At 37.8% G+C, this 27,884-nt stretch overlaps 1 protein-coding gene across 2 annotated transcripts; it reads right to left on the reverse strand.

The window, feature by feature from the left end:
- Positions 1-55: 55 nt before the first annotated feature.
- On the reverse strand, positions 56-27,398 carry LOC134794329 (PI-PLC X domain-containing protein 3). Of its 2 annotated transcripts, XM_063766120.1 has the most exons (8): positions 27,292-27,379; positions 17,244-17,324; positions 15,701-15,849; positions 11,828-12,078; positions 10,496-10,705; positions 7,314-7,401; positions 4,457-4,691; positions 56-763 (listed from the first exon to the last, which is right to left on the reverse strand). In XM_063766120.1, the coding sequence occupies exons 1-8, from the start codon at positions 27,353-27,355 to the stop codon at positions 402-404; spliced, it is 1,440 nt and encodes a 479-aa protein (XP_063622190.1). In that variant the 5' UTR covers positions 27,356-27,379; the 3' UTR covers positions 56-401. The 2 variants fall into 2 exon arrangements, with proteins under 2 accessions (XP_063622190.1, XP_063622191.1); XM_063766121.1 differs by lacking the exon at positions 17,244-17,324 and having other exon boundaries at positions 27,292-27,398.
- Positions 27,399-27,884: the final 486 nt, after the last annotated feature.

The following is a 27,884-nucleotide window of genomic DNA, read 5'->3' on the forward strand; positions in this document are numbered from 1 at the left end:
TTATAAAACCTTCCACATGCCGCGTTATGTAGGTAATAAAATAAATCCACGTCAGTTCATTTGGCACAAAATATATTTATATACGTAGGTATATACAATTTTTCGTTACTTTATAAGTAGCGTCAATACCTAAGGACTAGTTCTGGCCCTAACTAACTATACAATACTAAAATTATCTCACTATTGTCCGGTGGACGTTATATTAAGAAGTCGGGCAGTGATCTTAGCGCAGCGGATATCTCTGATCAGCTGGCGACGTTTTAAATTGGCCAGTTTAGGTGAGGCGGTTTGGTGCGGATCCTTGCTTGGGGGAGCCACGGCGAACGGTGCGCAACTCGCACAAGTGATTTCAGAGCATTCACATGGATACCGCCGCGGCGGGAGGCTGGTCGCGAGCGACGTCATAACTGACTGCTCTGCTTGGTGGCTCGGCCCCGCTCGAGGCTTATCGCTATCGAAACATCGACAACATCATTGGCTAGGAAAAAGTCAGTGGAAACTATGTTAGCGTTTTGCCGCCAGCGCGTCAGTAGACGCTGCGTCACGTTGCGGTTAACCGCATCGGCGTTGTTTCTGAGCGACCCTCGGAGGAACAGGATGTCGAGCACGGTGGGCGTGGTCTGCGCCATGGCAGAGTGCATGGGCGACCGAGCGTTGCTCTGGTGTACGGCGCCGATGGCCTGGTCTAAGTACGTGAATAGCTCGGTCGGGTTGTTCGTGTTCGCCCAAAGGTGAGGTAGGATCGGCCATAGCCAATTGTTTTCTGGAACAGCCAACAAGTAAATAAATAAGGTGCCAAATGGCAGAACAATATAGTAATAACTATTTCAGGGTTCTAGTTGTCAGGGTACTACTATTTCAAATTTACAATTGTTACAACGTAATATCTTGTTATACCTATTTCATCTCGTTTTAGTACTTAAGTTAGCAAAATTAATCACAGTAAAAAGATAACTATTATTACCATAAACATGTGATTACTAATCACATGTTTATGGTAATAAATGTGATTACACTAAACATTTTATTTAATTGTGTGTTGTTATTGTCCTACGTATAGGTGTGCCAGTAATCGTATCAAAATGTTGATAAGGAAACATAATAGGATTTTTTTTCAACTGAACAAAGAAATGTAAAGAAACAGGATAAGAACACACCTACACCGACAAGTGTGCTTAGGAATGTGTTGAAATAGAATACATAGAGCAACAAAGGTCTGTCAGGGTCGTGACGTGAGGTCGTCACCAGAAGGAAATTAGGGATATTTGCCTTCCCCTCCAGAAAAAAGGCGTAATTGCAGTACATTATTATATTTTATACATATTTCATGTTAAGTGTAGGTAAGTAAATATAATAATGGCTAGTACATGTAAGTACCTAAGTTATCGAATTGTAGCCTCATTGTCAGGCGCGGATCCAGCCCTCAAAAAAGGTTGTGGTCACAGACAACAAAAATTTATTAAAGCATACTTATCGCTCAATTGCCTCTAAAAGTTTGACTAGACTTTTATCAGTTTTAGAGATAACTATCAACATCATAATACCAATAATATTTTGTAATTGATATAGCTACCTGTTACGTATCTATAAATCAATCATTCATCAGTCTTATTACGTACGTAACAATTAATCCCTCATTAGCTTAATACAACGATTTATTTGCGACGATTAAGTATGATCAATCAGGTTAATTATATTCATTACATGACTTGTTTTCAGGTAGGTATATTTTGCTGGTTAAAGTTAAGTGAAACGCGATATGTATTTATCTGGTAGAGCATTTTAAATGTGGTTGTTTTGAATGTGGTCTTGCTAAATGTAACATGAACTTACTTAGTAAAAAGGCGAAATGTATTAATTAAGTTAAATAACAAAACCCTAAAAACGGATTAGGAATTTAGAAATAATACTAGCAATATCCGAGTCATGCTACAATTTTTGCAATATTACTGTCTGTAAACATTAATTTGTATTTACCTACAATATAAAAAATGGAATGGGATGAAACAATATTTACATTTCCACTAAGCCGGGAGCTAAGTCTACGATATTACTTTGGTAATATTAATATTACATTATATTCGGTCAATTTGCGTCAGACTACACAGTACCTACTCAAATTACAATGATTTTTATTTGAAAATCTGGCATTTACCTTCTGTATTGTATTGTGTTAATATGGGGACTAAATTTTTTAAGTATGAAATGTGTGATTCTCTCTCCTTATGTTGGAAAAAACATGACTAACTTAGAGTACTTAGACAGAACTTATCTCTTTAAGGATGACTCACGTTAGGCTGGAGCTTCCGGAGCATACTTTTCGATGGGGAACACCCAAATATTCCGAAATATGTTTTTCCGACTTTCATAACCTCGATTTTCATAATCACGATTTTTTATACGTCCGAAATATCGAAATCACGACTTTGAAAACCACGAAAGAAGAAAATCACGACTGCGCTATTTCCGAATACTTAAAATCCGATTGTCATATGAACGAAAGCTTAAAGTTCCGATTATTAAAAAATCCGATTTTTTTTTCCGAATTTGTCTATTCCGAAAAATCATTGACCGATCGGAAATAAAATAATTCGGAATTCAGAAATTCGATCTTTTGTAAACTCGGAATAATGAAATTCGTGATTTTCAAAAGGGAAGTAATTAAATGGTCAGCCGTTTTTAAAATTGATGTGAAAAAAAATGCATTTAAATCATGTGGACATGCTAGAACTGCTACCTTTACAGAAACCAACTGTTACTAGAAAAGTGGGTTAGGATAGAACTGCAATCTTCACAGAAGCCAACTGCTACTAGAAAAGTGGCTTAGGTTAGAACTGCGACCTTTACGGAAACCAACTGCTACTAGAAAAGTGGGTTAAGTTAGGTTAGAACTGCGACCTTCACAGAAACCAACTCCTACTAGAAAAATGGGTTAGGTTAGGTTAGAACTGCGACCTTCACAGAAACCAACTGCTACCAGAAAAGTGGGTTAGGTTAGGTTAGAACTGCGACCTTCACAGAAGCCAACTGCTACTAGAAAAGTAGGTTAGGTTAGAACTGCGACCTTTACAGAAACCAACTGCTACTAGCGAAGTGGGTTAGGTTAGGTTAGAACTGCGACCTTCACAGAAACCAACTGCTACTAGAAAAGTGGGTTAGGTTAGAACTGCGATCTTTACAGAAACCAACTTCTACTTGAAAAGTGGGTTAGGTGAGGTTAGAACTGCGACCTTCACAGAACCCAAATGCTACTAGAAAAGTCGCTTAAGTTAGAAATGCGACCTTTACGGAAACCAACTGCTACTAGAAAAGTGGATTAAGTTAGGTTAGAACTGCGACCTTCACAGAAACCAACTCCTACTAGAAAAATGGGTTAGGTTAGGTTAGAACTGCGACCTTCACAGAAACCAACTGCTACCAGAAAAGTGAGTTAGGTTAGGTTAGAACTGCGACCTTTACAGAAACCAACTGCTACTAGAAAAGTGGGTTAGGTTAGAACTGCGACCTTCACAGAAACCAACTGCTACTAGAAAAGTGGGTTAGGTTAGAACTGCGACCTTTACAGAAACCAACTGCTACTAGAAAAGTAGGTGTAGGTTAGGTTAGAACTGCGACCCTCCCTCCCCTAGAAACTTACTGCTTACAGAAAAGTAGGTATAGGTTAGGTTAGAACTGCGACCCCTACAGTAAATAACTGTTTTTAAGAAAGTAGGTTTAGGTTACGTTAGAACTGCTACCCCCCGTAGAAACGTAGGTACCTTTATTTATTAACAACAAATTCGGAATATCGTTATTCGGAATTTAAAAAATAGGAATCAATTCAATTCGGAATTTAAAATTTCGGAATTATGACAATTCGGAATTCGTGATATCAAAAATCGTAAATGTTAAATTTGGTGTTTCTCCCTATCGGAATTGTTATATTCGGAATTATGTGGTTCGGAATTTAAAAAATCGTCGGTTTTACTATTCGGAAATATAAAACTTCGTGATTTTCATCGTTCGGTAATTACGACAATCGGAATTTTGATGGGTCGAGCATTTAAAAATCGGTATAATAAAATTCGATATTTTAAAATTCGGCATAAAATATTTCGGAATTATATTATGTAGTGTACCCTTTTCGATGACATGACAGGCGATCACGTGATGCTTTCCATAGAAAACGATGCGCCGGAAGCTCCAGCCCGGACACGGCCCGGTCTTACGTGAGTCATCCTTTACGTGCAGTTTGTATTTGTAATTCTACCTTCTGATTAAATCTACTAATCTATTTCATGGCATTATTTAGGTGCGTAGCTACAAAAATATGAGATAGTCAGCTTTACAAAGGCTGGGCAAAGTCATTGAAGACAGACAGAAACATTGGATCCCCTGGTTTCGGCGTTGGTCCCGAAGTCCCGCGGGTACGCCACACTGTCCCAGCTCGCGCTTCATCAGCTGAATCAATCCTTACCTGACACAATTGCATTATCCACGTAGCTGAAGAGTAATCGCTTGTCAGCGTCCAACAGAGACTGGACAGTGGGTCCCCTGGTGCCGGCGCCAGTCCCGAAGTCCCGCGCGAACGCCACATGCGGTCCCAGCTCACGCTGCACCAGCTGGATCAAGCCCTGGTGCACGGCACGGATGGGCGAGCCGTCCGGCTCGTAGAAGCCGATCGGGAAGTGGTGCGCGTCGAGGAAAACGATCTGCGGAAATAATTAATTTGAAATATGTATTTAAATAGTTAAAATGAACAACCGCTTGCCATGAAATGTCCGCTATTATATCAACAGTTGATGTTTGACGTACACTTGAGCCTATAACTCGGTAGTTTTGACTATGAAACTATGTGCCAAGAGGCATTATAGTGTATAAGTACCTAGTAGGTAAAGTCAGCAAAGCTAATAGTTTTGCTAACTGTACGTACAAGCATTGATTATGTCGGGATCTTGGAACTAGTTCGAACTGTAAAGGATTGTAACCAAAAATGCATTCAATATTTTTATCTATTTGTTTAGGTTGATATGATGAAATTCTAAATCGCGTTTGTATCCGTTCTTTATAAAACCGGAAAACATGCAGAATCTTCCCATCTAAGAATTTTTAAGAGCTTTAAAGTCATGTTTGCGCTATACAATTTAATTCCCTGATCCCTTCTTAAACAAATACAATACACCGAAGGTCGACGGATCGCCAGAGGTCAGAAACATAAATGTGCGCCATTAAAGTTTAAATGGAACATTAACGGGAACCCTATTTAAACGTTTTGTGTTTTAATAATTACTTCTCTCTCAACCTAATAAACTATTAGGTACCTGTGTTTATTTTCATTACACACCGTGTTTAACACTATATTATTACTAGACGGGCCCGCAGCCCCGCTCGCGTAAATGAAATAAAGAGTGTGTCAACCCTGCCAGGGTTCATAACGGTGATAGGGATTTCTTATTTGTACCCGTTATTTGGATAACTTAATACGCAAAATATCTGAAAAAAATTATGTGATTTGATAAAAGGCAAAATTATACTTTTTCATCTACGTAGTTATTTATTTAAAACTCGTTTCAACATAAAATTATTATTTATTTTTATAAGCCTAATTGCAAAAACGTTCATTAGATTAATTTCCGCCTTAAGACGAATATGGACGACCACCGCCCATAAATCGCCTTTTGGTACAAACGTACGTACTCCCCATTTCCCTTTCTGAATACTAACATTACTTACTACGGTTATGTGAATCCTGGCCTCCGAGAAAAGACAAAACAAAACACACCATGTTTCTCGGTCTTGCGATAGCTCTCGCCAGTCCCCATGGCCGAGGATAAGCAGATAGCGAGCAACTACGTCGTTCCAGCGGTAGGTACCTATGACGTCCAATTGGGCGTCTCCCATTTCGTTGTCCCAAGTACGCTCTCGTCACGGCACGATCCTCTCCCATTCTCTCTAAATGTCCGAGCCAATGTAAGCTTAGCCACTTTTGTCTCTCAGTATTCCGCCAGTTTATCGGAACACATCCTTATTTCTATGGCAACAGAGTTATATTACGATATTTGGCCGACTGCTGACTGTACGTTTGCTTATTTTCACCAGGTCGTTTCGCTCAAAAATATCTGAACATGCACTTAAATTTTATCTACCTACATTATAACTTGCTATCAACTTTAATTGTATTTTTGGCCCATCTCGGCAGCCCGGTCCCCGGACGAATTTGTTTGCCGAAGCTGTGAAAGTAAATCTGAATAACATAACTCAAAAAGAAATTTAAAACAACAAAATACAAATTACTATTGATATTGATAAGTCATTATCAGTCATTATATGGCATGTCACTCGTATGGGCATAAACTAAGGTAAAAGGTTGAGGTTGACAGCACTTTTTATTTTACTTCGAGTAAAAAAGGCCGAAATCACTGCATACCAACATAACAAACATAATTTTGGTTATTTGAAGTTCGAAACGAAACCAACCGAGAGTTTCCGAAAATAGCCGATAGTCGTAAAATGAAGAATGTTATGAAAATTTCTTTTGCTTATTGTAAATTAAATACGCATCGAAAGCGATAGTTTTTATGCTCTAGATATATTCTCATACTTAGATAATAGATTAGAACAGTTATTTCTTATCATACGTGCGTCGTATTTGAGAAACGTGTCAAAAACTTTTTTAGAAATTTGTAAGGCGCCATCTCGCTTCTTCTCTCGTTTTTTATCCCGTTCTGGTTTTTCAATTTTATATATATGATATATCTGCGTTTGGTTGCCTAGTTTTTCATACCTACATTTGATAGTGCCCCGTCCGAGTGTTTGCGCGCAAACCTCACCAAAATATGAACTACGTAAATAATTTCACGAAGCACTTATTTCAGAAATATTTGCATTTTATATGTCCGAAGTGCATGGTGAGGTAACTAAAATCATTCCAACGATTAGCAAGAATAGGAACTTTAGGCAGGCAGGTATTAGGCATAATTTTTTGTGGTCCATAGCCGGCAGGGTGGTAACAGTAATGGAAATATGTAGCTAGTAAATTGAAGTACCGACGTAAAATAAAATCTTGGTATCGCGTTTAGTTGTGTCGATGAAAGTTGTTTTCATTTTATATGCGGTTTTACATAATTACTGTTTCATAACATGATGTTGATGGCCTATATAGTTCAGGTGTATAAAAGATTTTAAGACTAGTAGTAAAAAAAATGCAAAAGGTATAGGTATGGTATAGGTATCATTTTGGCATTAACTACTTACCGGGTATAACTACCCTATGAAATGAGGCATAAGATAAGATCTATGAAATTTTACATTTAATGGTAAAAGCGATTTCTTACCTCTTTTGTGCTATCCAAAAACGCTCTAATTTCTTTGAGCAATGGTACTAATGGACGGACTCGTATTAAGTTATGGTTCAACCAATACCTGAAAAAACAAAGAATAAAATATTAGTCTTTTGTTAAACATTTCAAAATGTATAAGAAATTAATTTGCAATACAAGTATGTATAAGTAAAGTAAGTAACCACAAAGTAACCAACTCGGTACAGCAATGCGCGTCGTGTGGACGGGAATGGGACTACCTAACTCTTTAAATAAAACAAGCACGTTTAGAGTAGGTACACGAGTATTACATGCATTGTAAAAGATATATGACCAATTTATCCTTTCTTCGTGTAGCGTCGCATCGCACCTTTATTATTTTAGTATTAATGTCATATCCAGTATGCACCCTTAGGGCCCAATTTAATAGAAAGACAAACATATACAAGAGCTTTAAACATATTAAAAAAAAGTAAAAATAAATTAAAAGCTTAAAAGTTTCCGCAGAGTGCAACGGTCGTGTCACAAGTTAGATGATGTCAGGTACAGTCAGAAAACAATGGCGAATCGCGTCCCAGATCGACCGATTTTCCGTCGATATCATGGCATTATGTTTGAGACATTAGATAGGCTTGCGTTATGCAAGTAATCAAGGAAACCACGCGAAGCCGATTGCTCGCAGTTTCCACGTAACGCTGTTTAATGTTTATCTGCTTCGTGTATGTAACGCAATACAGGGAAAATTTTATCGTTTTGCGAGATTGTATCTCGATAAAGCTTTGATGTCGTTTCGATGATATTTATTTGTCTGCGGTAAAAATGGCATTAGCCCTTGATTAAAATGGGTAAAAATTCAATAGAAATAAAAAGTCCAATTATGCGTTTGCTTTTAAGATGGTATAAACGACGCGAGCCTAATCGCTAATGCCACCCGCCAGTTTAGCAAGAAATTATCGGTCATCGTAGTGTAGTAGTGTATTCAATTGCCAAGGAAACCACGTTTATTAAAACAATAATATTTCTTAAGTAATCGGCGATACAATAACATGTTAGATCGCGGATTCGCAACGCAATATTATTGTTGTCATTAATAATGATTTTCAATTGTTGTCATTAACAAAGTAATGCTTGGTATAATCATTTATAAACCATGTTCATTTTATTAACATTGATTACGATTAAGCATACGGAGCAATCGTTGTTACATCCAACTGTTGACTGGATACGGATACCAACAAACTCACGCGTGACGGTGTGACTGTGTGACTTGTGCAAGTCACGGTATCCGCCATATGTAAATATAGTAAGTTGAATCATCGAGAGCGTGGAATTGCATATGTAGTAGTATTGTTTGTTTACAGGCATTCTATATTTGAATTTTCTATTTTCTTGTACTATCAGCATACAACCACTACAAATGCAATTCCATCTCGATAATTCAACTTATAACCGGACTATGTTTTTATGTATGTGTGTGTTATGTGGTTAGAGCAAACGCTCGAATTGCGGAGGTTGCGGGTTCAAGTCCTGCCGGAAGCGTAAATTTTTTCATTCTTTTTCCTTTGATATAAAATTCGTAAGTACTATGTTTATCTATCACGTATGTTTATGTAACTTATGCTGGTAGTTCCTACCAACAACAATAGGCTATTTAATGGGGATTAATGTCTATTCGAACCCAATAGTTGATATTGCTAAGTAGGTTGGTACTCGAAGCAAAAAAACGATCAGGACCACAAACATTAAATATCTAAGATAAGAAGAAGTTGCCTCAAAGTCAATTTTAACAAATTCATTTTGTCTCGATACTTAGCAAAGATGAGTAAAACGTATTAGATGTGGGAGTATTGTAAAAATGTCTCGTCATACAAAACCATCAACTACTTGCCCCCTAGTTAGGATTATAATCAGATAATCACATTATAACGGAATGTGATATTGATAATGTACCTACAGTCGACGTTAGCAGAGATAAAAGTATACGTATCGCCTTATTGTAATGAAGCTAGATAATACAGTAAAATTATACATTTTGCGTTTGCGTCAAATCCGGTAGTTCTGATTTTTTTCAGACTTGTTTATGATGTTGGCCCAATGAATAATCCAAGTTTGTGACCTCGAGCGCCGAACGCAACTTTGTCAAAAATCGAATAAACCGCAATTTTTTTTAGATTTGAGCGATTATAACCCTAAAGTACTAGTTTTTGATAGTAACTTCCTAGGGCGTTTTTAAAGTAGACTAAATTTGCTACAATAAGACACTAGAATTGTCTCTGTACATCTAATATTTTCCGAGATAAAGACTTTCAAAATGTATAATTTTTTCGAACTTGTATTCGTAGGCTAAGTAAGTGCAGTGAGTATACACTTTTGTCTCAGGCGATGCCGGTTGGCACAATTGTTTCTAAGGTAAATCAAAGCTGATTTGGCCCGGTAGCCACAAGATCGTACCCCCGCCCCCCAAATTAGGATTGACAAAGTTGCGTTCGGCGCTCGAAGTCACAAACTTGGATTATTCATTGGACCAACATCATAAACAAGTCTGCAAAAAATCAGAACTACCGGATTTGACGCAAAAGAGCCAGGTTACAAAAATCGACAAAGTTACTGGATTAAGATGACAAATTATTAAGACAATCACGTCGTCTGTAGGTTGTAGGTATACTATCACTATCAGGTACTATCACGAATTAAGGTGTAGCAATTAACTGCCGGTATCTTTACGGCAGTTGCTATACCTTAATTCGTTGTATTATGGTTTACGATAGGTCAGTGAACTGTTTTGACGATGGTACTTAGTGGTTTAACACAACGAGCTCATTGGTCCCGCATCCCGACCACACACGGCCGATTAAGTAAGTAAAGTGGGTGCAAGTAGTTCGCTCCACCGGAAATTACATAAAAAGTATAATATTGTTTCAAGTTACAGAAGTTGGCAGAGGTATAACCACAATCTTTTTATACGATCGATTTAGGTTGTAAGACCAATTCTGAATATTGTGAGCAAGTCCTATACCCTCGTCGGAAACTCACAATAAACAAAAAATGACTAACATTTCAACGGGTAATATCTGATCTCAAGACCCCTATATCAAAATGGACGCATTTTGATGGAAATTGAATCTGATTGCAACTTTTCTTAAGGGTTTTTACCATAATTGCTAACTAGCGAAATATCTACATATCATTGCTATTACCTATCATCCTCATTAGGATAGAAGTCGTAGTACGCGACTCTGAAATCGAAGTATCTGATGCCGTGGACGAGCTGCGCCCAGATGGAGCGGTCCTGGCACAGCACGAAGCTGTCCCGTGACACGGTGCTGATTTCCGTGTCGAAACGCCAGGCGCCTGCGTTGTGGGTGCCAGCTAACGCTAGCTCACCAATACGTAGTTTGTTGATTTCGCTGGAACAACGATGGGATAATAACTTATACCTACAGCTCATAGAAAAATCAAGTGGAATCATAACCAGGGTATCACAATTGACTATTTGATGGTTATGAAAAGGTTATGACGTTACACTAAACGTCATAACCTTTCATAACAATTTTTAACAGAATTGGCAAATAGAGGCGAGGTTATCAATTCGACCATATTTTTATTTTTTGTATGAAAATTACCTCAGAACTCCGTCATTTCTGAACCGATTTGGAAAATATATGTTTGTGTTTATAAGTTTATAGCGCGATATTTGTTAATAACGTGACTGTTTGGTCAAACAGGAAGGAGACCTGCTGAATCATATTACTTTTCATTGTTTCTCGGATCCGTTAACAACACATAACAGAAAAGACTCATTGACTACCACTAGTTCATGATTATTTGCAAACAGTACTCACTAAGCGAAAGGAAAGGTAGGTTAGGTTAGGTAATAACGTTATCCGCCGGGTGCCGGTCAAGTACGGGTTTCTGGTATTCGGCCGATCATAAAAGGGTATAAAGAGGGTCATTGGGATGATCGCGAGGGGTTATATAGCGGGGGACAAAGCACTTAGCTAATTCGGACGGATGATGAGAGTGACAAAGCGTGAGAAGGACTCCGCGGTACCTTCACCCTGAGTCTTTGAGAGTTCTTCAGACAGACAGGGCCGGTAGCGGCCCCGTTGGAGTTTCCTCCGAAAACATAAAAGTAAGGGCATTTCCTTATTATAGCTTGAGAGAGGTAACATCCATTTGCAATTTCTTCTGCCAAAACCTGGTTTGTAGAATTATAAAATGTAATTGACCGAGCGTTAGCGAATGTCTCCGTTTCAGCTTGGACAAAAAACTTTCGTATGTCCGGATGTTCTCCTCTGCAGGTCTTATTTCTCAACAAATTCTCAGGAAATTATGTGAGCAGGTATTTCTGGAAAATGTTCAAAATGGCGGAGATTGGTATAAAAACCAGCAGGGTCCATGGCGCTTAAGAACATTGTGAGTTCGCTGTGATAATGACCCAATGAAAAGTAAGTATATTTTATGTATAAGTTTATCGCTAGTTCTACAGCTCACAAACCCACTACACTGGTACTAGTTATGTAACTTACGGGTTATCCTCCATCCAAGACGGCTGTATCTTCAGACAGTTGTAAGATGTGATTAACGCACTACCATCACCAGCCCCAGCCCACGGCCACAGGCAGTGTGGCCCCTTCAGCCCCGGGCCCTTGTCCCAGCCGGCTGGCAGCGCCGGCTCCCCCAGGGATATGGTGGTGATGACGTAGCCCTGATCCGCGTCGATCGAAAACACTTGAAGGGCATTGTTCCAGGAGCCTGGTCTGTCATCGAACAGCCCGATCTGCAGACATTGTGAATAGGGTTAGACATAGAATCTTTGAGCGTTTTAACCGCGCCGGTCAAATGTCATTGTCATCTCACATTTGGGTATACCTAAATACCGCAACGTATTAAGGACAACTCGAGAAAACTTTGATCGAAATGGACTTTGTATCGATAGTTTTTAACATGTAAATAAACTTAGCTATGTCTGTAAAAATACAATAAATAAATAAAAATGAGTAACACATAGAACTGATTCCCGTAAAAATTCAGAATTATAAATGGTGCATTTAACATTTAACTGATACTATTGTGAATTCAACAGAACAAAATAAAAATGCCAATCAAATGGTAGTTTTACCTTCGTGAATGACATGAACTTATTTTAAGGTTTAAGTAAAGATATCATCTATAAAAGCTTTTGTAACGCCGTTTCAACTCAAGAGTGACACGCACATAAAATTGAATTTGTATGCATAAAGTTTTAATAACATTCAGTTGTATAAGTGAGAAAGTTGTTACATTTTAGGAAATATGCGATTATCTGACGGTAAATCAACATTGCGATTTGTTCTGCGTGAACATAATAGCCGATATAGGGCACGCGAACATAATATGATTATTTTTTAATAATTAGTATACATATAGAATAAAAGTGATGTACTTAAGCAATAACTGTTACATGCATACCGTGTTTGCCTGCAATTGGGCGGATATTCTAGCAATATTAGTTTATAACCTGTTATTAATAAGTATTTATGTATCGCCTAATAAATAAATAAAAATGATAAAAGCTTGTTTCCTGTAAGTATTTTACAATGTAGGTACTCGTAGGTACTTACATAACAGCGAAACAAAGAGGCCATCTATGAATCACCGGCTATCAAAAACCAAATAAAAATAAATCGCGATTTATTGTCAAAAACTAAACGCATAATCAGAATCGCAGAATGGGGTTATATACCGGGTCTCATAATTTTGATAAGGCTGGTAGAAAAAAATCGGTCAAGTGCGAATCGGACTTGCGTTCCAAGGGTTCCGTACATTACCCAATTTTTAACAATGTATTTTTTTATGTGGAACATGAATGAAATGTCTTTAGGGGTTGGATCAATAACTAAGTAATTAAGTCCGACTCACGCTTGACTGCACATTTCTAATAGGTTTTCCTGACATGTATAGGTAAAGAACTAATTTGTGTATTTTTTTCTAAACTTAAGACCCTGTAGTTTCGGAGATAAAGGGGGGGGGGGGGGGGGGGTCGGACAGACAGACAGACGCACGAGTAATCCTATATAAAGGTTCAGTTTTTTCCTTTAGGGTTACGGAACCCTAAAAAGGGTACTAGATATTGCTTTTGCTGTGGTTGACAAAAAGATGACATAATGTATAAGCATTTACCTTCTGCGTGCCACAGATGTTTGCGTAGGTAGGTAAACATGCGTTATAGTAAATAGGTACCTACTTATATTACATAAATTATCTATGTTTCATTATTTCTTTCCCGACCTCTTTCCTTATACGCATTCTTCTTATGACTTATGGTAATTTTATCCTTTGTGTACTCGAAAACAAATGGATAAGAGGGATTCTTGCAAATTCTATTATTGCCTAACGTCTAGTGGTGGCATCGGATGTACCTACATCTGGAGACAGAGATAAAATCCGCTTATGGATCGAACCAGATTAAAGTGTACAGGGTGGCTAAAAAATAACTGCATTCCTGTTGCCAGGGAGGTTTTGGGATTATACTGAGCAACTTTTAGTATGGGCCCAAACCCGAAATCGCGAAAAAAAAATTGGCTGTTTCATACATTATGGCTTTAAGTCTTAAGTATTAGATTTATATACACAAACATATTGGTTTAAACCCTGCATTTGTTGGAAGAGCGAGGTTTTCTGTTACAAGCATATCTGTTGCTTATAAGAAGATCCCAACCAATATTGTAGCAAACTTGTACAAAACCAATAAATATTTTTTCATTTTTCATTTTTTTTCATGGCTGGTCCATTTTCTATGGAAGGGTAAATCTTCTAGTTTTAGTAGGTAAGTATGTTGTTGGATATGGGCTCTGGGACCTTGCCGGACGCCCCAAAACTCAAGTGGTCAAGATTCCCGCGAAATAATGTCACATCAAAATGGCTGCCGCAGCGTTCCGAAAGATTGTATTGCGCCCTAACTTTACTGTGCATCGCATGTCCCTGTTACACCCGTTTTAATGTGTAACTCGCCACAAAATAGCCAATCGAAGAAAGTTAGAGGGATGCTAATTACAACGTAATATTTCCGCTAATCAAAACAGTATAACCGACGGATCGTGTAATCACTCTCATTCAGAACTATCTAGAACTATCGTGTAATTATGCAAATTCCTGCAAAATCACTTCATGTTATTACTGGATCTGCAAAAAGCGTTAGTGATTTGTTTCCAACATGCAATGTATGGACGACGTGTACCAGTCGAGTAAACCGTGTGATTGGGCACTTCCACAGTCATTACGTTTCGTAACAAGTGCTAAGGTGTTGGAGTACAATTGTAGATGACAGAGTGTGACCTACATGCGCGGGTGGTAAATAAAAAGCGATCTTCAGCGAGCGTCATCTGACATCTCCGAACTACTACTTATGTAAGGGAAATTTACGTTTGAACGAGGAAGTGCGTATACTTATGTCGTTATTTCCTTCACAGATAAGGTTATTGTACAAAATAACATTTGGTTTTATCTCGCAAATACTACAGGATAATTTCTTTTTATCTTTTTATTTTTTGCCTCCATATTCAATGGTGATTTCGTGCAATTCTGTGAAAAAACAAATTATCGTATACTTCTTATTGTGAGGTATTTTCACTCGACGGGGCAAACCCCACATTATTTTCCTTTATTATCTAATTAAAATGAATAATCTGAACAAGCTCAACAGTCTCCGCGTTTATTCGGATTTATGACTGTTCTTACCGTCAAGTTCCATCGGACACGCGAATAAAAGTAATATAAATAAGTGAGCAATCATTCTACTCTCATTTTACAGTAAGAAAGTAAACATTTTTTTTATAATATAAGTATTCGTGATCTCAAGAATATCTACTTGCCATTGTGCTAAGAGTCATTTGAGTAATTTCCCTATCTTTGATATTATTTTTTTAATGAACGCAAACTTTATGGGGATTTGCTGGTTTACAAAGTTTTTACGAGATAGGTATGGGAAAAGAGCTAAACATTACTTTTATTGCAAAATTAAGTAACGGATTACAATAAATCGATAAACCAAATAATTTTGTATCATGTCTGAATCTATGTCACTGACAACACATAAATAAATAAATAAATAAATAAATAAATATTATAGGACATTTTTACACAAATTGACTAAGCCCCACAGTAAGCTCAAGAAGGCTTGTGTTGTGGGTACTCAGACAACGATATATATAATATATAAATACTTAAATACATAGAAAACAACCATGACTCAGGAACAAATATCTGTATCATCATACAAATAAATGCCCTTACCAGGATTCGAACCCGGGACCATCGGCTTCATAGGCAGGGTCACTACCCACTAGGCCAGACCGGTCGCCATAGCTATTAAGTACCTACTATTAGCTATAGTGTATACAATAATAATAATTTATAATTACACTTTTTGGTACAGCGTCGCAGTTGGTAAAGTCCCAGTTGAGCTCGATGGCGTCCTGGAGAACGACCCGGTCGCCTTGGTTGATGTTCGGCGAGTGCACCGTCACCCACACACGCCCGCAAGCTGACTTCTCCAGCACCTGCTTCTCAGCTGACAAAATATCACAATATTAGAATATCGTCTTCAGCTTTACGAAAAATTCGAATCTATAAAAAATATGAGGAAAACAATATCACGGGTTTACATCGTCGTTTTATTGTTAAAATTCTAAACTAATTGTATCTAAATGTGCAAAAAGTTGGTCGATACTACCGGTGACCAGAGAGCTGGCAGCTTTCTCTCGTAGCGCATTAGTATTGCCATTCAGCGAGGGAATGCTGCCAGCATCTTTGGCACAATGCCGCGGGGGCATTGTGCCAAAGAAGTTTAGTTTTTAATTTAATTGATGTTAATAAATAAAATAAATAAATAAATAAATATTAGGGGACATCTTACACAGATCAAACCTAGCCCCAAACTAAGCAAAGCTTGTACTATGGGTACTAGGCGACGATATACATACTTGTATAGATAAATACATACTTATATACATAGAAAACAACCATGACTCAGGAACAAATATTAGTGTTCATCACACAAATAAATGCCCTTACTGGGATTCGAACCCAGGACCATCGGCTTAGCAGACAGGGTCACTATCCACTAGACCAGACCGGTCGTCATAAAATTATTTTATTTCATTGTATCTAAATTGTTAAATTAAGTTAAGTATAACTGTATTTGTAGGTACGTAGGTCTTGATACGCGTCAGTTTTTCTGTTCTAATCTAGAAATATCAATTGTATCTGGACGAGATAACATTTACCCATTAATTCCTCAATCCTATTAATATTAATTGAATTCCTTAGCCGTTCTTATTATCACTGGTTTCTACACGTTCCGTCCTCAAGTCAAGGAGAGTCATATGAAACTGTATAGGCTTTAATTTACGTAGAGTAATTAAACACTTCAAACGAATTAATTGTTCCTAAATTATAATTAGCTTTAAATCAATTTAATCAAAGATGTTAATATACAATTGTACATACCTACATACTCGGATTCTAAATTATTGTTTAATGTGTGTTTAAGATAGGTGTACAATTGTACATATCTATCAACACGTCATTATGGTTGAATGAGGTTAGTTATAGATGTTGGAAATTTGTTAAAAACGTCACTATTTGTATAAAAATCTGGGTACGAAGTCATGGGCAAGTGTGTTAATAAATTATGAAGGTCGCATATTTTTAGCCAAGTGGTAAATAATCAACAACAATATTTTACACGATTAGGGCGGTTCAATTTCCAGTAGATAAAAATAAGACAACAAATTATTTTATAACGAATGTGGACACAACATCGTTGTCAACAATCAACATATTGACATTTTAACGACTTTATCACAAAATCCCGAAGTGCGTTAATTAAGTAGCTATTTACACCACCACGTGCCACCGTCACCAATGATGAGTTCCCAGTATACCACAGACAGACTTACGTACATACTTGCTTAAGCGTCCTGAGGATGCGGCTCGTTTTTATGACGGGCTCATTGGACGGTACGCGGTATGGGATGAACTTTACTGAAAATGGTTTGATGAGTAAATAAATATATATGACACACAACGATAATGAAAGATAAATGTATTATACACAAATAATTGAAAAATAGATGTCTTATAATTTATAACATATGATTTGGTATTGCGTGGATGTCTGAAACGAATGGAAAAAAAGATCGATAAGAAAAAACTAATTTTCATAATCATAATATTCATAATCAATGTCATACCTACATTTCTTAATCCAACAATTTATTTTGTTTATAAAACACATTGTATTGTATTTAATTTGTGTTTTTGTTAGGTCAGCGAAATAATTGCCCCATTTATTGGAATTGGAAAATTAGTAGTAGGGGAGCCCACGATGCTAAATCGGGATTTACTCGAGCGTCATACAGACCTATTGGAATCGAAATATTAGATGATAAGAAGAAAAAAAAGTTATATAAAGTTTTTTTTTTCTAGCGAGCCGGAAATCATCTACAATTTTTTTTTAATTTCGGGGGGTTGGTGGAGGGTTAAAAATCGTTAAGCAGTTTGTGGGTTTGGTAGTTTTTGTCCACTTTAATTTCATTTTAATTTTTCTATAACTTAATATAACACTTATTTGTAGGCATTTTCTTAATCTGACGAACACAAGTTTGACGCCTAATTTTTACATTGTAACCATCAGATTAAGGAAATGCGTGTAAATAATTATCAGATTTAGTAATAGCACAATTATAGCGTTAATTTGGACTAATATGACCAAATTGACCAAATCCACAATCTGCTTAACAATTTGTTGAACCCCCCACCAACCCCCCACCAACCAAGGGCTCAACATAGATGGCTAAAAGGGGTAAAGGTAGACTACACGGGGTAGCATATCATTCATATCTCAATCTGACGCGCTCGAGTAAACACAAAAATCCCCTCTTGGGCTCCCCTACCATAGGGTATCGGCTGCATGTTGTCGCTTGCGCGTTTGGGTCATACCATACATAGCAATTATTAGGTACACATCTCTTCTGTTAACCCAAAGTTAAGGGCTATAAAGTCAAAAATTCTGATGGAACCATTATCCGCACTCCTTCTCTATTAACTTGTAAGATAAATAGTTACCGTAAACTAACTAACTTTGAAAACTTTGCTCTTATAAACCTTTGCTCTTTAACATAACTTTGCCCACCGCGTCACAGTTCAGTAAAAGCGAAATAACTAAAAAGTCATCATCTTCATCTTCCTCTCGTTGTCCCGGCATTTTGCCACGGCTCATGGGAGTCTTGGGGTTCGCTTGACAACTAACCCAAGAATTGGCGTAGGCACTAGTTTTTACGAAAGCGACTGCCATCTGACCTTCCAACCCACAGGGTAAACTAGGCCATAAATATTGGGATTAGTTCGGTTTCCTCACGATGTTTTCCTTCACCGAAAAGCGACTGGTAAATATCAAATGATATTTCGTACATAAGTTCCGAAAAACTTATTGGTACGAGTCGGGGTTTGAACCCGCGTCCTCCAGATTGAAAGTCGCACGCTCTTACCGCTAGGCTACCAGGGCTCTTAGCGAAATAACTAAAAACTACTAAAGCTAAAAAGCCAAACTAAAGCTGTGTAAGCTAAAGTTTTATACTTTTATGGTACTTACAATGCGCACATGCTGTTAACTGTCCTTAGGAGTGACAACTTTTGTATATAATATAATGACCCATTGCATCTAAACTAAAATGTAGGTGAGAAAAATACGTGTGACACTTGCACAATGCATGCACACCCTTATAATACTATTAATAATACTATTACATAATCTGTGCTTATGTGAGGCCTTTTGCGCGTAAGGCCTTTGTCCTGTTTCACCGGTGTAAACAAGTTTTAATACTGATCCAATTGATTTCAAATTGATCCGATGTGGGTATGGAGTGTGACCCACATGGTATATCCCTATCCAACCAATTGTAAAGAGTACTTCAGCAATCTTTGCAAATTGGCATTTTGCAAACATCGACCATAATACCTACTATGAACGTCATAAATGGGCTACTAGTAGGGTTTGCACGACGGATCCGAAATGTATGGGAAGATCCGCGGATCCGGATCCAGATCCGGATAATTTCATACATTTCGGATCCGGATTGCAAACCCTAGCTACTAGATGTTGCAGCCGGCCCGATTCGAACTTTAAAATACGTTAATTAATAGATCTAGAAACGATATGGATTAGATATGTCAGTGTCAAATGTGACGTTTCTTCAAACATAAAGTCAAAACTTTTCCTCAAAATATACCTTGTCGCTACTTTTGTGCCAGGGGGTGACGTCACGACTAAACTGTATAAAACAGCGAACAACAGCAACAAAAAAAACGTCTAAGACCATAAGTGGACAAATCGATCGTGACATTGCCACTCATCAGTGATATGGTTACCGATTAGGTTAACATATTAAAGCCCTTTTTGAAATAACAAGAGCTACTTCCCTTCTGTTACTTTCTCAAGTTAAATTGGGCCACGGGATTCATTTCACGGATGCGGTTTAGCATGTGCAATTGTGCACGGCTGTGCCGCTCGGCGTTCCCATATGACGTTCAATTAAAATGCAAATGGTACCCCAGTTCCAATTATCATGTTGCAAGATGACGCGTATTGCTCGTAAACATTAGAATGCATGCGACGAACGCGCGAAAACAAAAACAGAACGTGTTATGTAATGTAACAGTTGCGGTTATGGTACAGAGCGTTCAACATTGGTCTTGTCTTTGCTGATCGACTGCTGGTCGCTTCAAAATATGTAAATACCAGTAGAAACATAGACCCTACTTGGGCCATTCGAGGGTATGTAATCAGATTGGGGTTTATTTTATTACTATTATGAGCCCATTGTGTCCCACCGCCGAGCAAAGGTCTTTTTCCATTCTTCGCGGTTTTATGCTGATTCTGGACGATCTGTAAAAATTACTTCAAGCTATCCCGCCATCGCCGATGAGGTATGCCGGCTCCTTGCTTGGTTGGACCTCCCACTCAGTGGTTAGATTTTTAAATATAAAAACCTTGCCTTTTTGGAAATGGAAAGTCCCAAGTTTAGGGAAGAATGTATGTTTTCCCCCAATAGGTAGGTATTTCTATTGTCATTTGCGGTTTTTCTGACTTTTCCTGACTAAATGATGCATTTTCACCCTACATAGAACTACCTTTTTTGGCGTCAGTGAATCACGTTTTAAGATAAATAAAACCAAATGAAGACAAATTTTATATCTGTTTACAATCCGTGAGCGAATTCTGGGATTTCTGGGAATCCATGAGCTGCGGAACCGACAGGAACAGGTCAGAACCTTGAGTCAACACTATCGCTGGCAAATTTCAGTCGGAAATCTAAACGAGCTCCCAAGCTATCATAATAATAATAATCAACGAAAAAGGGTTTTTTATTATTTCTACTGGGGTACTGAAGGTACTTACGAATACGATATTTACACTTTTACCGTCTATGTTATCATGCATCACTGTCGCACTTACCACGCACTTACAATAGTTACTTATTAAAATGTAACAGCCACGATAACATACCATTAAAACGCGACCATTTTAGGCTGTTCGTTGATCTCAATACTCAATTCCAAACTTGCAAGTCGCTAACTAAGCTATTCTCGCTATTAAGACTTGCGGTCAAAAATACGAGAAAACAATAACGCCACGTTAAGGAAGTTAAGGGGCTATGTTCAAAGTGCTTAGTGGCGGAATTAAAAGCTATGACAACATTAGCCATTAGCCATGCCACAAAATGTGAACTTTAGTAATAATGTGTTAAAATAAAGATTTGAATTCTGTCGCTAATCGTATTACAAAAAAAAAACAGCTTCTTACGAAGTCTTTTTAGCTAGGTTAACTTAAAAATCAGGAAAAATCACTGAAGAAATAATAATATCCGGTTTCGGTGTCTGTGACTGATGTCCGGATATTACCCGTAATCTTAAACCGTCTGAAAGTCTGTAAGAGTCTCAAAATTAACGTCAAAGCTCGAGTCTCTCGCTCGTCGAAGAACGATAAAAGCCACTTTATGCTATCCGATACGATATTAGTACACAAGCAGACCAATTTTATAAGTACCTATGGTAAAATCTTTTTATGTAAGCTACCTACCTACCTATCATGCTATGTGAACGGTTGTGGGTTCCGTCTGGCGGCTATGACCCACAATAATTTCTTGAAAGTTTAGGTACATCATTTGAATATTAGGGTCCAGGAAAGTCAGTCATTGTTATTACTATTTTTGTCATAGCGTGCGCTGCCTTATCTGGCAATTTACATTACATAGGTATATACCGATACAGATATTCGATATTCTATGTGAAAGGCAGTTCGTCGTCGGACGTGTCGGATAACGTAAAAGAGCTCTAATGTAAAAAGGTTTTTTAAATACACACGATGCATAGATCAGAAATGATTAAAACATTTTGATCCGTACTGAGCCCTTTTTAACGCCTAAAAATATATTATTAAGTATTCATGGTTATATGTAACTTACACTTTGAACTGCGGCCGACATCAAAATGAGATAGGTAATATTAATTTGTAAACTTCGAATGCCGCTCCGTTTACTGATAATATTATAAGGAAAGCGATTTGAACTTGACTGACATTAAATTCCCAGACGGATACATTATAAGAGAATCTTGCGGAGTATTCAAAGAAAAAGTTATCACTAACCTAGTAAGAAATGAGTTTGGTACATTACTTATACTGAGTATATACATATAATTATACCGGGGGTTTGTAAATTGAAATATCCCCGTTGCCACTGGAACGCTCTTGGAAAATCAATTTGAATCAGGATTTTTTTGCTCGAGAACATGGTAAGTTAAGTTTTGAAGCGGCGAAACGATAGGTAGGTGCAATAGTTTTTTTTTGTCTCCTTATTATTTTTGCCGTTAAAATCCTAGAAATTCTGCCGGTTTCCTTTGTTAGTGAAAGTTTTCACGCACTTTTTTCCATCGCAGTACGTTCTCTATATGACCATTGGTTGGGCTGCCCTGTCCTAATTTGTAAGGCCTTATCCTAATAGCTACATTCCAAGAATAACAGACATTGCAAGAATAACAGACATTGCTCGCCACTCGAGCGACAAACGCGACAACTGTACGTGACAAACAGCGACAATATTAATACTGCAGCTGCTGCCACCCTCTTGTGTCCTATGTGCCTACTCGTAGTAAATAATATAAAGTAATTACTTAAGACCACCAACTTAAGTAGTATTAAGACACCAGTCCGAACGGAACATCTCAGAAATCAAGTCAGCAAGACTACGCTAGCTCGGTCATCTCGAGAGGATGCCAGCGGATAGGGCGGCCAAAAGAGCCTGCGTGGTGGGACGCCACGTCCATCGACGACCATCCGGTCGACCTAAGTACCGCCGGAAGGACCTGGTTGACAGGGGCTTCGAAGGCTAAGACTCATTTCGGGTCGCTAAGCCAACGGAGTAACTAAGTACTTACTTAAGTTTGTTTTTAGTTATAATGAGTGATTTATGTTGAAATAATAACATGAATAATAAATTTAATAAAATCTCCCAACAATGAAATTGTAATCGAGTAGATCTATTTGTAATACGTATGTGTGTATATGTACCAAAGGTCTCGTGGTACTTTACGTTGATTAACAGTTGTGACTGCGTTACAAAACACGGATTCTAATGACATAATTGCTAGTTGGCAATGTTCGTATGCATTACACATTACAGGACCGAAACGGCCTGTCTCTTTATTACTCGAATATACACAATACCATTTGTATTTGGGATGAAATAGGCTCTGCTTTTGAGTCTGCACGCACACTTCCTATGTGCCTGTTACGGCAGTGTTATGAAAGATTTGGTGTTGTTAATTGTTTCTACAGTGTTCTTTGATGTAATGGTTTATATGTACACTGTAACAAGGATAAGGAAGCAGTTAAATGGTTTTTAGTAGGGTTGAAAGAACTTCATCTTTGTGTCAGTTTATTATGTGCGTGATGTATGTATAAAACGTCATAGGCATGTGAAATAAATAGGTCAGGTGGCAATCGCTTTCGTAAAAACTAGTGCCTACGCCAATTCTTGGGATTTATTGCCAAGCGGACCCCAGGCTCCCATGAGCCGTGGCAAAATGCAGAGAAAACACGAGGAAGATCAATGATGATGTATGTATAAAACTAAAAGCGCTGATCACACTCGTTGTGACAAAATTTAAACTTTTATCTATATACCTATTTCCACATTGGCACTAAATGTTTTATTTTAATCATTTTATATCGCTATTTATTATTTCTTATCGTTATTTAACATTACTCCATTTTCATTTATTGCTAAAAGTAGGTACATAAAAAGTGAAATTTACCTTAAGTCATAAAGTCTTATATCGACATCTTATTTATCGATATCAAATCCCTAGAACATTCTAGGGATTTGATTCGGGGCACATGCCCCGAGTTATCAGAGGATTGCACATCACATAAGTATTAATAAGGGTCGGTTGCACCAAACCGTCTGTCACTGTTAAAGCGTTCGCAATTTTTTTTTGTATGGGAAATTTCATACTACTCTGCTGTTTTACGTCAGTCTGTTAAATGTTGGTGCAACTGGGCCTAAGTGTAATTTACGTATAAGTAGGTATATACTATAATATTATTAAAAATTTTATGTAATCTTTGACCTGTAACCTAACGTTATTCATAAATTTTCACTTTATTTTTTTATTTTCATTCACCGGCTTCATAGACGTGTGTTTAAGTAATTTTTTCGAGTCGTTTTCGTGAAATCGGACCCTATACTGGAGCGAACGAAAAGACATTTCCAATGTCAAAAGTTATCACTAACCTAGTAAGAAATGAGTTACGTACATTACTTATACTGAGTATATACATATAATTATACCGGGGGTTTGTAAATTGAAATATCCCCGTTGCCACTGGAACGCTCTTGGAAAATCAATTTGAATCAGGATTTTTTTGCTCGAGAACATGGTAAGCTAAGTTTCGAAGCCGCGAAACGATAGGTAGCTACAATAGTTTTTTTTTGTCTCCTTATTATTTTTGCCGTTAAAATGCTAGAAATTCTGCCGGTTTTCTTTGTTAGTGAAAGTTTTCACGCACTTCTTTCCATCGCAGTACGTTCCCTATATGACCATTGGTTGGGCTGCCCTGTCCTAATTTGTAAGGCCTTATCCTAATAGCTACATTCCAAGAATAACAAACATTGCTCGCCACTCGAGCGACAAACGCGAAAACTGTACGTGACAAACAGCGACAATATTAATACTGCAGCTGTTGCCACCCTCTTGTGTCCTATGTGCATAGTCGTAGTAAATAATATAAAGTAATTACTTAAGACCACCAACTTAGTAAGTAGTATTATGACACCAGTCCGAACGGAACATCTCAGAGATCAAGTCAGCAAGACTATACGCTAGCTCGGTCATCTCGAGAGGATGCCAGCGGATAGGGCGGCCAAAAGAGCCTGCGTGGTGGGACGCCACGTCCATCGACGACCATCCGGTCGACCTAAGTAGGTACCGCCGGAAGGACCTGGTTGACAGGGGCTTCGAAGGCTAAGACTCATTTCGGGTCGCTAAACCAACGGAGTAACTAAGTAAGTACTTACTTAAGTTTGTTTTTAGTTATAATGAGTGATTTATGTTGAAATAATAACATGAAAATAAATTTAATAAAATCTCCCAACAATAAAATTGTAATCGAGGAGATCTATTTGTAATACGTATGTGTGTATATGTACCAAAGGTCTCGTGGTACTTTACGTTGATTAACAGTTGTGACTGCGTTACAAAACACGGATTCTAATGACATAATTGCTAGTTGGCAATGTTCGTATGCATTACACATTACAGGACCGAAACGGCCTATGTCTCTTTATTACTCGAATATACACAATACCATTTGTGTTTGGGATGAAATAGGCTCTGCTTTTGAGTCTGCACGCACACTTCCTATGTGCCTGTTACGGCAGTGTTATGAAAGATTTGGTGTTGTTAATTGTTTCTACAGTGTTCCTTGATGTAGTGGTTTATATGTACACTATAACAAGGATAAGGAAGCAGTTAAATGGTTTTTGTAGGGTTGAAAGAACTTCATCTTTGTGTCAGTTTATTATGTGCGTGATGTATGTATAAAACGTCATAGGTTATGTGAAATAAATAGGTCAGGTGGCAGTCGCTTTCGTAAAAACTAGTGCCTACGCCAATTCTTGGGATTTATTGCCAAGCGGACCCCAGGCTCCCATGAGCCGTGGCAAAATGCAGAGACAACACGAGGAAGATGATGATGTATATATAAAACTAAAAGCGCTGATCACACTCGTTGTGGCAATATTTAAACTTTTATCTATATACCTATTTCCACATTGGCACTAAATGTTTTATTTTAATTATTTTATATCGTTATTTATTATTTCTTATCGTTATTTAACATTACTCCATTTTCATTTATTGCTAAAAGTACATAAAAAGTGAAATTTACCTTAAGTCATAAAGTCTTATATCGACATCTTATTTATCGATATCAAATCCCTAGAATGTGCCCCGAGTTATCAGAGGATTGCACATCACATAAGTATTAATAAGGGTCGGTTGCACCAAACCGTCTGTCACTGTTAAAGCGTTCGCAATTTTTTTTTGTATGGGAAATTTCATACTACTCTGCTGTTTTACGTCAGTCTGTTAAATGTTGGTGCAACTGGGCCTAAGTGTAATATACGTATAAGTAGGTATATACTACAATATTATTTAAATTTTTATGTAATCTTTGACCTGTAACCTAATGTTATTCATAAATTTTCATTTTTTTTTTTTTTCATTTACCGGCTTCATAGACGTGTGTTTAAGTAATTTAGAACTCTGAAAATGATGTCATACTTCATCTTTGTGTCATCTATTGTTTGGAAATAAAATTCCTATATGAATGGAGTAGGTACAGAATTGTGTGCATTAAGTACCTTTTTATATTATTAAACAATTAAATCAGTGATCTATATTATCACTGCCTCACAATAACTTTTGCAACTCTAATAAGCCAGAACGTTATAAATGACTTAATTCTTAAATGGCAAAAACTGCCTGTACGGATATGATGGTCATTATTGTCTACGTGACAGCGTGACAAAACGGCGTCTGTCACTTTCTTTCCCCCGGTGTTAAAAAGTGACAGTTATTTTATCACGTGGATAAAGATGGATAAAGCCATCCATAATACGCAGGCTGGACTATAATGGTCAATTAGTTACTGTCCTTCTTCGTGTCAAACTTAATAAATTTAAATCTTCCTAAGATTCATTATAGGTTGGCATTATAAAATTAAGAGGTTTGGATTTATATTCTGGAATTTTAGTATAAAGTCAAATTGGGATTTAGTAAGATTAATGAATAAGGCATCATTGCAATTAAGCCGCAACAAAACGCGCGTAAAATTTTATGCAAATGGTATGCTAAATACTCATGAATACAGGGTACCGCCTGTTGTATTTTGACTTGAATTATTATCTCGACTAATATCAAATGCCCATAGAAAAAATTAAGTATTTGTCATAAAATTAGCCTTTGCGTGAATCACATGTTTTATTTTTGCAAACGAGCTTTGCAACTAAACGGAGCTGAGTGGCAGCAGGCGTGGCTCACTCTGCGATTTCGTTGCTTTGCTACAGGTAGCTGAAAAGTACATCCGTTCCACACCAATTTTGGTGGCTAGCCATAAGCCGCGCGTGGCGCTGTCGCCACTTAGCGGCCATATCTGTCCTGATCGTAACAGACGCGTTTTGTTAGAGAGTGAGTCTTCTGTACCTAGTACTATTATTTATTCTGTGGTGGTAGTAACAACTGTCTTAAATTTTGTCGCTTTTTGCATTCGTCGTTTCGGTTACGAGACCACACACAATCAAACACTGCTCGACCGAAGCTATGAAAAAACAATTACGGCACATTTCGCATTTTCAAACACGTAACGATTATGAAAACAAATGGAACTCACGGCCAATAGAGGCGCCTAGCGCGGTGGCTACAAGCACGATCACGGCGTACCACGACACAGCCATCTCAGCCGGTGGCTAACACGCCACTGAACTCTTCGCCTTGTAATCGGCTGCCCCGGCGCAGGCAAGTTGGGTTTTCTAAATAACCAGTGTAACGTGACCTGGAGATTATGCGGCATACGCTGGTATGCTGGTTCCGTGTGCGGTGAACTAATCCACTCTTAGCAAGCGCTTGGAATTATGCAACCATCATGCGCTTGCGTTCTTATCACTGACATCCCCTCTTGCGCAACATACATTGCGTAGCAACCTCAAGGCATGCTACAATGCATAACAAGTAGGCGAGTGATAGAAAGCATTGTGGTAGAAATTTTAGACAACAGGGGTGGTGATGGTAGTGTATGTGTAGGGGCTTCCGACAGCTCCCACACTTCCGATTGAGCATCGTGCAAAGCACGCGACCAGGTTGCGTATTGTCAAATCCTTGCAATTCTCAAATGTTAAAAAATAGCCTCCGTTATAATAACTCTCCTATCCTATCCTAAATTTTCTCTCTCTCTCTCTCTCTCTCTCTCTCTCTATGTCTTATTCT

Source organism: Cydia splendana, chromosome 10 (assembly GCF_910591565.1).
Source record: "Cydia splendana chromosome 10, ilCydSple1.2, whole genome shotgun sequence".
NCBI classification, from domain to species: Eukaryota; Metazoa; Arthropoda; class Insecta; order Lepidoptera; family Tortricidae; genus Cydia; species Cydia splendana.

Coding starts and splice junctions, on each gene's coding strand:
- LOC134794329 (XM_063766120.1), bottom strand. CDS start 27,355: ATGGCTGTGTCGTGGTACGCCGTGATCGTGCTTGTAGCCACCGCGCTA. Junction 17,325..27,291: donor GCTAGGCGCCTCTATTGGCC/GTGAGTTCCATT, acceptor AACCATTTTCAG/TAAAGTTCATCCCATACCGC. Junction 764..4,456: donor GGATAATGCAATTGTGTCAG/GTAAGGATTGAT, acceptor TGGCTGTTCCAG/AAAACAATTGGCTATGGCCG.